The 12,032-nt window shown below is 42.4% G+C and overlaps 1 protein-coding gene across 1 annotated transcript in view; it reads left to right on the plus strand.

Annotated features, from left to right (window-relative positions):
- The first annotated feature begins 537 nt into the window (after nucleotides 1-537).
- The window catches only part of LOC125535172 (myosin-4-like), a 223,438-nt gene continuing 211,943 nt past the window's right edge, over nucleotides 538-12,032 (plus strand). The window contains exon 1 of the mRNA XM_048698218.1: nucleotides 538-665. Within this exon, the coding sequence (XP_048554175.1) occupies nucleotides 538-665 (128 nt within the window). The remainder of the gene's footprint in view (nucleotides 666-12,032) is intronic.

Raw genomic sequence — 12,032 nt, forward strand, 5'->3', positions numbered from 1 at the left:
GCTTTGGTTCGGTACTCTACTAAAAGGAGGCCTTAATATCCCTTTGTTTCCACTAGGACCCCGCTGCCATGGGAGGGTAGGACAAAAGATGTCATGCAAGTTCTTTTCCATAAGCATGTATGACTATATTCAGAATACATGCCTACATTACATTGATGAATTGGAGCTAGTTCCGTGTCACCCTAGGTTATGACTGTTACATGATGAACCACATCCGGCATTATTCTCTATCACCGATCCGATGCCTACGAGCTTTCCATATATTGTTCTTCGCTTATTTACTTTTCCGTTGCTATTGTTATCATCACTACAAAATACCAAAAATATTACTTTTGCTACCATTACCACTACTATCATATTACTTTGCTACTAAACACTTTGCTGCATATATCAAGTTTCCAGGTGTGGTTGAATTGACAACTCAGCTGCTAATACTTGAGAATATTCTTTGGCTCCCCTTGTGTCGAATCAATAAATTTGGGTTGAATACTCTACCCTCGAAAACTGTTGCGATCCCCTATACTTGTGGGTTATCAGATGTCCAAGGAGCTGAATTCGACGATCGATGCCCGGTCAAGCTCGTCGTGCGTGGACGCACATGCTTTGGAACCTGTGGCCGGCAGCGTGTCCGAGGTTCTGGCAACGCAGAGCTCACTTAAGGTTGGGTCTGTGTGCGGCTCCAACGCCGCTGAGTCTGCGGCCTCCGTGGCGGGGTTGAGCCCCCCGTCCTCGGATGGCGTGACCCGCTCCAGATCTAAGGCTGGAGCAGTTGCAGGTTCTATCTCCTGGGTGTAGTTCGATGACAGATTTAAGCCATGTTCATCGTGGTGACATGGAGCGGCTACTGCCACGCTCTCGAATCCGTCGAAGATCAAGTCTCCGCGGATGTCCACGACGTAGTTCAAGCTTCCAAATCTGACCTAATGGCCAAGGGTGTAGCTATCGATCCGCTCTAGATGGCCAAGCGAGTTGGCCTGCAGTGTGAAGCCGCTGAACACGAAGATCTGTCCGGGGAGGAAGGTTTCTCCCTGGACAATGTTGTTGTGGATGATTGACGGGGCCATCTAACTTCTTGGTGACGACACAGCGTAACTCTCAATGAAAGCACCAATGTCGGTGTCAAAACCGGCGGATCTTGGGTAGGGGGTCCCGAACTGTGCGTCTGAGGTTGATGGTAACAGGAGACAGGGAACACAATGTTTACCCAGGTTCGGGCCCTCTTGATGGAGGTAAAACCCTAGGTCCTGCTAGATTAATATTAATGAGTATGTGGGTTACAGGAGTTGATCTACCACGAGATCGTAATGGCTAAAACCCTAGAAGTCTAGCCTATCTGATTATGATTGTTCCGCGCCTCTACGGACTAAACCCTCCGGTTTATATAGACACCGGAGGGGACCAGGGTTGTACAAAGTCAGTTACAGAGAAAGGAATCTTCATATTGGGATGCCAAGCTTGCCTTCCACGCCAAGGAAAGTCCCATCCAGACACGGGTGGGAGTCTTCGGTCTTGCATCTTCACTGTCCATCAGTCCAGCCTACGTACCACTGTCCAGACGCCCGAGGACCCCCTAATCTAGGACTCCCTCACCTATATTTGTGGGTCATCAGTGGGTCACCTCTCGTACTTCCTTGCCCCAATATTTTTTATATATTTCATAAAAAATCTCCATGAAAATTCAGCTCATTTGGAGGTGTGCAAAATAGGTATCTCTGATATAGCTTTCTCAGGTCCAGAATTCCAGGTGCCGGCAATCTCCCTCTTCATGTAAATCTTGCAAATTAAGAGAGAAAAGGCATTAGAATTGCATCACAAAGTGTTATAGTGATAAAAAACCTTATAATTAACAGTAGTAAAACATGATGCAAAATGGACATATCAACTCCCCCAAGCTTAGTGTCGGTGTCAAAATCGGCAGACCTCGGGGTAGGGGGTCCGGAGCTATGGATCTCAGATCAAGGGTAACAAGAATGAAGGAGATGATGTTTTACCCAGGTTCGGGCCCTCTTGATGGAGGTAAAACTCTACGTCCCTGATAACCCACAAGTATAGGGGATCGTAACAGTTTTCAAGGGTAGAGTATTCAACCCAAATTTATTGATTCAACATAAGGGGAGCCAAAGAATATTCTCAAGTATTAGCAGCCGAGTTGTCAATTCAACCACACCTGGAAACTTAATATCTGCAGCAAGGTATTTAGTAGTAAGGTAATATGATGTTAATGGTAATGGTAGCGAAAGTAATATTTTTGTTTTTATAGTGATTGTAACAGTAGCAACGGAAAAGTAAATAAGCGAAAAACAATGTATGAAAAGCTCGTAGGCAATGGATCAGTGATGGATAATTATGTCGGATGCGATCAATCATGCAACAGTTATAACATAGGGTGACAAAGAACTAGCTCCAGTCCGAATATAGTCATACGTGCTTATGGAAAAGAACTTGCATGACATCTTTTTGTCCTACCCTCCTGTGTCAGCGGGGTCCTATGGGAAACTAAGGGATATTAAGGCCTCCTTTTAACAGAGTACCGGACCAAAACATTAACACTTAGGGAATACATGAACTCCTTAAACTACGGTCATCACCGGTAAGTATCCCGATTATTGTCACTTCGGGGTTAACGGATCATAACTGTCGGATTTCAGGTTCTGGCAAAACCCTTGAGGTTCGAACACTGGGGTGCGCACGAAGATCTCCCCCTTATCTAGCTCGCACACTCAACGATCTCACGGCCTAGCTTGACTGACCCAAAGAACATGAGACACAAGATTTATACTAGTTCGGGCCACCTTTGTGGTGTAATACCCTACTCCAGTGTGTTGTGGTGGATTGCCTCTTGGGCTAAGGATGAACAGTTACAACGGAAGAACAGCCTCCTGAGGAGAGGTGTTCTTGTGATTGGTGAACTTGTGTGAGGCTAAGGATGCAATGGCTCCGATCCAAGATGAGATGCCCCGACCCCAGATGAGATCCCTAGCTATGGTGGTGGCTAGTCCTATTTATAGAGGCCCTGGTCCTCTTCCCAAATATTGAGCAGGAAGGGATCCCACAATGGCCAATTTGAAGGGGGACAGCTAGTACAAGCTATCCTGACAAAAGTAGTCTTCGCCTGCCAAAGGCTCTGGTGGTGACGCCGTCTTGGGCTCCATGGTTACCTCCATCCTGCCGTCCTACTGGTCTTGGTCTTCTTGCACCGATATGGAAATCTTTGCCTGATGCCTCGGAACTCCTCTCCTGCGCTTGCCTCCTTAACACCAAAGAGGGAACGAGGATACTATGCATGCTGGTGCCCGCCTGGCGCCCACCTGGTCTTGATCGTCATGGCTTACATCATTGGAACCTTGCGAGGTTCGTCTTGCCTTGATCTCTCTGCCCCTCGCGAGCCAGCCTGGTGAGGCCGCCCCTGAGGAGGTCTTGCGTCGTCCGCCTCGCGAGGCTTGGCCCCTCGCGAGGGTCTTGGGTGTTTGCTGGTGAAGATGGGCCATACGGGGCCGCTGGTGGAGCCACGCTACGGGCCACAGGAAGGCAAGTCTGGGGACCCCCGTTCCTAGAACGCCGACAATAACACATAATAGGTGACTATAGACTTGCAAGATAGGATCACGAACTCACATATATTCATGAAAACATAATAGGTTCATATCTGAAATCATGGCACTCGGGCCCTAGTGACAAGCATTAAACATAGCAAAGTCATAGCAACATGAATCTCAGAACATAGTGGATACTAGGGATCAAACCCTAACAAAACTAACTCGATTACATGATAAATCTCATCCAACCCATCACCATCCAGCAAGCCTACGATGGAATTACTCACGCACAGCGGTGAGCATCATGAAATTGGTGATGGAGGAGGTTGATGATGACGATGGCGATGGATTCCCCTCTCCGGAGCCCCAAACGGACTCCAAATCAGCCCTCCCAAGAGAGTTTAGGGCCAAGAGAGTTTAGGGCTTGGCGGCGGCTCCATATCGTAAAATGTGATGAATCCTTCTCCTTTATTTTTTGCTCCCCGAACACGAATATATGGAGTTGGAGTTGAGGTCGGTGGAGCTTCAGGGGGCCCACGAGGCAAGGGGCGCGCCCCCACCCTCGTGGCTAGGGTGTGGGGCCCCTGGCCTTGATTCTTTGCCAGTATTTTTTATTATTTCCAAAAATAATCTCCGTGGAGTTTCAGGTCATTCCAAGAACTTTTGTTTCTGCACATAAATAACACCATGGCAATTCTGCTGAAAGCAACATCCGTCTGGGTTAGTTCCATTCAAATCATGCAAGTTAGAGTCCAAAACAAGGGCAAAAGTGTTTGGAAAAGTAGATACGTGCGAGAAGTATCGACTCCCCCAAGCTTAAACCTTTGCTTGTCCTCAAGCAATTCAGTTGATAAACTGAAAGTGATAAAGAAAAACTTTTACAAACTCTGTTTGCTCTTGTTGTTGTAAATATGTAAAGCCAGCATTCAAGTTTTCAGGAAAGATTATGAACTAACCATATTCACAATGACATTTAGGTCTCATGTTTACTCATATCAATGGCATAATCAACTAGCGAGCAATAATAATAAATCTCGGGTGACAACACTTTCTCAAAACAATCATAATATGATATAACAAGATGGTATCTCGCTAGCCCTTTCTGAGACCGCAAAACATAAATGCAGAGCACCTTTAAAGATCAAGGATTGACTAGACATTGTAATTCATGGTAAAAGAGATCCAGTCAAGTCATACTCAATGTAAACTAACGATAATACATGAAAATGACAGTGGTGCTCTCCAACTGGTGCTTATTAATAAGAGAATGATGACTCAACATAAAAGTAAATGGATAGGCCCTTCACAGAGGGAAGCAGGGATTTGTAGAGGTGCCAGAGCTCGATTTTGAAATAGAGATGAATAATGTTTTGAGTGGTATACATTCATTGTCAACATAACAACCGAGAGATCTCGATATCTTCCATGCTACACACATTATAGGCGGTTCCCAAGCGGAATGGTAAAGTTTATACTCCCCCACCACCAACAAGCATCATTCCATGGCTTGTCCGAAACAATGGGTGCCTCCAACTAACATCAATCCTGGGGGAGTTTTGTTTGCAATTATTTTGATTCGATTTGAGCAAGGGACTGGGCATCCCAGTGACCAGCCATTTTCTCGTGAGTGAGGAGCGGAGTCCAGTCCTCTTGAGAATAACCCGCCTAGCATGGAAGATACAGACAACCCTAGTTGATACATGAGCTATTTGAGCATACAAAACAGAATGTTTATTTGAAGGTTTAGAGTTTGGCACATACAAATTTACTTGGAACGGCAGGTAGATACCGTATATAGGTAGGTATATATCGTTGACTCATATGGAATAACTTTGGGGTTTATGGAATTGGATGCACAAGCAGTATTCCTGCTTAGTACAAGTGAAGGCTAGAAAGAGACTGGGAAGCGACTAGCTAGAGAGCGACAACAGTCATGAACATGCATTAAAATTAATCAACACCAGATGCAAGCATGAGTAGGATATAATTCACCATGAACATAAATATTGTAGAGGCTATGTTGATTTTGTTTTAACTACATGCGTGAACATGTGCCAAGTCAAGCCACTCAAATCGTTCAAAGGAGGATACCACCCTATCATACCACATCACAACCATTTTAATAGCATGTTGGCACGCAAGGTAAACCATTATAAACTCCTAGCAAATTAAGCATGCATAAGCAACTATAATCTCTAACTATCATTGCAAACATGTTTCATTCATAATAGGCTGAATCGGGAATGATGGACTAATCATATTTACAAAAACAAGAGAGGTCAAGTTCATACCAGCTTTTCTCATCTCAATCAGTTCATCATATATCGTCATTATTGCCTTTCACTTGCACAACCGAATAGTGTGATAATAATAATAGTGCACGTGCATTGGACTAAGCTGGAATCTGCAAGCATTCAATACATGGGAGAAGACAAGGTAATATGGGCTCTTCGTTAGATCAACAATAATGCATATAAGAGCCACTCAACATTTTCATCCTGGTATTCTCCTCTCGACCCCCGAAGAAAAGGAAAGGAACAAAACTATTTACACGGGAAAGCTCCCAACAAGCAAAAGAAGAACGAGAAATCTCTTTGGGTTTTCTTTTTAATTACTGACGCTACAGGCATGGAAAGTAAACTAGCTAAAGGCTACAACTAATTTTTTTGGTTTTTCTTAAGGATTTTCAAACACACAAGAAGAAAGCTTAAAAAGAAAATAAACTAGCATGGATGATACAATGAAAAAGTATGAGCACCGACAACTGGCATGAGTGTGTGAACATAAATGTAATGTCGGTGAGAAATACGTACTCCCCCAAGCTTAGGCTTTTGGCCTAAGTTGGTATATGCCCAAGGATCAAAGTTGTAGCTGGGGTCGTACTGAGAGGCAGCGGCAATTGCGTCATGAGCTGCAGCTTGGAGGCGAGCTGCCTCCATCCTCCTCTCGTACTCGCTCACCTCCTCCCTGGTTATAACATATCTCCATTTTGTCTAAAAGTCAAAGAAAGTAGGAGCAGGGAGAGCAACGTGGAAGGTGCGCCGTCTGTCAAAGATTAGTTGGTACTGGAGGAACTGATCGTTCCTCTCAACAAACTGATGACGAACCATAGCATTATAATCTAGATAAGCAGGAGGCAACTCAATATCATCCCCATGTATGGGTATACCAAGAAAGTTAGCTACACGAGTTGCATAAATTCCACCAAACAAATCTCCAGTTAAACTATTAAGATGAAACCTACGTGCAACAATAGCCCCCAAGTTATATTGTCTATGTCCTAATACAACACTCTTGAGAACACTAAGATCTAGAACACACATGTGACAAGCCTCATCCTTACCATTAATGCATCTACCTATAAAGAGAGCAAAATAATGTATGGCAGGAAAATGAATGCTCCCTATGGTAGCTTGTGTTATTTCTCTAGATTCCCCCATAGTGATACTAGCAAGAAATTTTTTAAATTAAGATTTGCGAGGTTCACTAGCACTACCCCACTGCAGGAGTTTACAAGAAGTATTAAAATCTTCTAAGTCCATGGTATAAGATTTATCATAAAGATCAAACAGGACGGTTTGAGAATTGCGTGATGATGTAAATTTAAATCTTCTCACAAAGGAATCAGTGAGGTAGTAGTACTGAGGGCACTTATCTTCCACGGAGCCCTCAAGCTCAGCGTTACGCACATAAGCTTCAAATTCCTCCTTAATTCCTGCCTGGACCATGAAATTTTCTGACGGCCATTCACAAGGCTGCACTTGAGCTTCTCTTGGTAGTTCATTGTCCAGCTCGCGTATTGCGGGCCTTGGGCCTTGCTTCCTTGAGGAACCACCTTGGTACATTTTCCTAAACATATTTCTTCCTCTGAAAAATTTCTGAAATTTTTAGTGACTCAAAATAAAAGTGAACCAAACTCAACAAAATTGATAGCAACTACTCCTACAAGTGCCTAGAGGCTATATCATGCATTAAAGCTACTCTTGACCACTGATGTCTACTACACAACCTTCTTCTTGTAGACGTTGTTGGGCCTCCAAGTGCAGAGGTTTGTAGGACAGTAGCAAATTTCCCTCAAGTGGATGACCTAAGGTTTATCAATCCATGGGAGGCGTAGGATGAATATGGTCTCTCTCAAACAACCCTGCAACCAAATAACAAAGAGTCTCTTGTGTCCCCAACACACCCAATACAATGGTAAATTGTATAGGTGCACTAGTTCGGCGAAGAGATGGTGATACAAGTGCAATATGGATGGTAGATATAGGTTTTTGTAATCTGAAAATATAAAAACAGCAAGGTAACTAATGACAAAAGTGAGCGTAAACGGTATTGCAATGCTAGGAAACAGGGCCTAGGGTTCACACTTTCACTAGTGCAAGTTCTCTCAACAATAATAACATAATTGGATCATATAACTATCCCTCAACATGCAACAAAGAGTCACTCCAAAGTCATTAATAGCGGAGAATAAACGAAGAGATTATTGTAGGGTATGAAACCACCTCGAAGTTATTCTTTCTGATCGATCTATTCAAGAGTTCGTACTAGAATAACACCTTAAGACACAAATCAACCAAAACCCTAATGTCACCTAGATACTCCAATGTCACCTCAAGTATCCGTGGGTATGATTATACGATATGCATCACACAATCTCAGGTTCATCTATTCAACGAACACAAAGAACTTCAAAGAGTGCCCCAAAGTTTCTATCGGAGAGTCAAGACGAAAACGTGTGCCAACCCCTATGCATAAGTTCACGAGGTCACGGAACTTGCAAGTTGATCACCAAAACATACATCAAGTGGATAACGTGATATCCCATTGTCATCACAGATAAGCACATGCAAGACATACGTCAAGTGTTCTCAAATCCTTAAAGACTCAATCTGATAAGATAACTTCAAAGGGAAAAATCAATTCATCACAAGAGAGTAGAGGGGGAGAAACATTATAAGATCCAACTATAATAGCAAAGCTCGCGATACATCAGGATCGTACCACCTCAAGAACACGAGAGAGAGAGAGAGATCAAACACATAGCTACTGGTACATACCCTCAGCCCCGAGGGTGAACTACTCCCTCCTCATGATGGAGAGCGCCGGAATGATGAAGATGGCCACCGGAGAGGGATCCCCCCTCCGGCAGGGTGCCGGAACGGGTCTAGATTGGTTTTCGGTGGCTACGGAGGCTTCTGGCGGTGGAACTCCCGATCTATTCTGCTCTCCAGTGTTTTAGGGTATATTAATGTATATATATATGCGAAATAAGTCGGTTAGGGGAGCCACGAGGGGCCCACGAGGGTGGGGGTGCGCCCAGGGGGTAGGGCGTGCCTCCCTGCCCTGCGGCTTCCTCGAAGCTTCCCTGACGTCTACCCCAAGTCTCCTGGATTGCTTCTGTTCCAAAAATAACTCTCCTGAAGGTTTCACTCCGTTTGGACTCCGTTTGATATTCCTTTTTTCAAAACACTGAAATAGGCAAGAAAACAACAATTTGGGCTGGGCCTCGGGTTAATAGGTTAGTCCCAAAAATAATATAACAGTGTTTAGTAAAGCCCATAAACATCCAAAACAGATAATATAATAGCATGAATACTTCATAAATTATAGATACGTTGGAGACGTATCAACCACATAAATTTGACATGCAAGCTCAAGAACAGGGTCACCTAAGCAGCAAAATTTTGCAATAAATAAAGCACTAGAACAAAAACTAATTGGACCATTGGAGGAGTCACATACCAAAGAACAATCCCCCAAAGCAGTTTTGCGAATGGGGCTTTGAGCAAGGAGATTGAAAATGGCAGCAAGATGAGCAAGAACTCGGGTTTGAGCTGGTGGGTGATTTTATCTGGAGCAAGATGAAGTGTGTCGGTGCAAGGATAAGTGGAGGGGACCCACGTGGGGTCCACGAGGCAGGGGGTGCACCCAGGGGGTAGGGCGCACCCTCCACCCTCGTGGGCATGTGGTGGGTCCCCCTGATGTGTTCTTAGTGCCAGATATTCTCAAATATTCTAGAAAAAACATATTAAATTTTCAGGGGATTTGGAGAACTTTTATTTTTGGGGTATTTTTTTATTGCATGGATAATTCAGAAAACAGACAGAAAATACTATTTTTGCTTTATTTAATATAGATAACAGAAAGTAAAAGGAGGGTACAGAAGGTTGTGCTTTCTAACTTCATCCATCTCATGCTCATCAAAAGGAATCCACTAACAAGGTTGATCAAGTCTTGTTAACAAACTCATTCCGAATCGCATGAAACCGGAGAAATTTCGAATAACACTAGGTTACCTCAACGGGGATATGCACATCCCCAATAATAAGAATAACATATTTCTTCTTAACAGTAGGAAGAGGAAATTCAAAACCTCCGATATTAATTGTTGGAATCTTTCCAATAAAATTGATTCTGTGGACTTGGGGTTGTTTCCTCGAAAAGTGTACCGTATGCTCATAACCATTAATATGAAAAGTGGCATTGCCTTTGTTGCAATCAATAACAGCCCCTGCAGTATTCAAAAATGGTCTATCAAGGATAATCGACATACTATCGTCCTTGGGGATATCAAGAATAACAAAGTCTGTTAAAATAGTAACGTTTGCAACCACAACAGGCACATCCTCACAAATATCGACAGGTATAGCAGTTGATTTATCAGCCATTTGCAAAGATATTTTGAGTAGGTGTCAACTTATTCAAATCAAGTCTACGATATAAAGAGAGAGGCATAAAACTAACACCGGCTCCAAGATCACATAAAGCAGTTTTAACATAGTTTCTTTTAATGGAGCATGGTATAGTTGGTACTCTGGGATCTCCTAGTTTCTTTGGTATTCCACCCTTAAAAGTGTAATTAGCAAGCATGGTGGAAATTTCAGCCTCCGATATCTTTCTTTTATTAGTAACAATATCCTTCATGTATTTAGCATAAGGGTTCATTTTAAGCATATCGGTCAAACGCATACGCAAAAAGATAGGTCTAATCATGTTAGCAAAGCGCTCAAAATTCTCATCATCCTTTTTCTTGGATGGTTTAGGAGGAAAATGCATGGGTTTATGAACACATGGTTCTCTTTCCTTACCGTGCTTCCTAGCAACAAAGTCTCTCTTAACATAACATTGATTCTTTGATTGTGGGTTATCAAGATCAACAGCAGGTTCAATCTCTACATCATTATCATCGCTAGGTTGAGCATCAACATGAACATCATCATTACCAGATTGTGTTTCAGCATCAGAAATAGAAATATCATTGGGATTCTTAGGTGTGTCAACAACAGGTTCACTAGAAGCATGTAAGGTCCTATCATTTTTCTTCTTCTTCTTAGAAGAGCTAGGTGCGTCAACATTAGTTCTCTGAGAATCTTTCTCAATTCTCATAGGGTGGCCCTCAGGATACAAAGGTTCCTGAGTTATTTTACCCCCTCTAGTCATAGCTCTAACAACATTATCATTTTTCTTATTATTTAATTCATTGAGCAAATCATTCTGAGCCTTAAGTACTTGTTCTACTTGAGTGGTAACCATAGAAGCATGTTTACTAATAAGTTTAAGTTCACCTTTAACTCTAGACATATAATCACTCAAGTGTTCAAGCATATCAGCATTGCGTTTTAATTGTCTACCAACATAAGCATTGAAGTTTTCTTGTTTAACAATAAAATTATCAAACTCATCTAAGCACTGGCTAGAAGACTTATAACGAGGAATATCACCTTCATCAAATCTATAGAGAGAATTTACCTTTACTACCTGTGTCGGGTTATCAAGACCATGTATTTCTTCAATAGGTGGTAAATTCTTAACATCTTCAGCTTTAATACCTTTTTCTTTCATAGATTTCTTTGCCTCTTGCATATCTTCGGGAGTGAGAAATAGAATACCCCTTTTCTTTGGAGTTGGCTTAGGAGTTGGTTCAGGAAGTGTCCAATCATTTTTCATTACTCAACATATTATTCAATAGCAATTCAGCTTGATCAATAGTTCTTTCCCTGAAAACACAACCAGCACAAGTATCCAGGTAGTCTCTGGAAGCATCGGTTAGTCCATTATAAAAGATGTCAAGTATTTCATTTTTCTTGAGAGGATGATCAGGCAAAGCATTAAGTAATCGGAGAAGCCTCCCCCAAGCTTGTGGGAGACTCTCTTCTTCAATTTGCACAAAATTATATATTTCCCTTAAGGTCCTTGTTTCTTATGAGCGGGGAAATATTTAGCAGAGAAGTAATAAATCATATCTTGGGGGCTATGCACACAACCAGGATCAAGAGAATTAAACCATGTTTTAGCATCACCATTTAATGAGAACGAAAACTACTTAAGGATAAAGTAATAGCGAGTTTTCTCATCATGAGTAAACAGGGTGGCTATATCATTTAATTTAGTAAGATGTGCGACAACAGTTTCAGATTCATAGCCATAAAAAGGATCAGATTCAACCAAAGTAATTAACTCAGGATCAACAGAGAAATCATAATCCTTATCAGT

This window comes from Triticum urartu, chromosome 2 (assembly GCF_003073215.2).
Source record: "Triticum urartu cultivar G1812 chromosome 2, Tu2.1, whole genome shotgun sequence".
Lineage (NCBI taxonomy): Eukaryota > Viridiplantae > Streptophyta > Magnoliopsida > Poales > Poaceae > Triticum > Triticum urartu.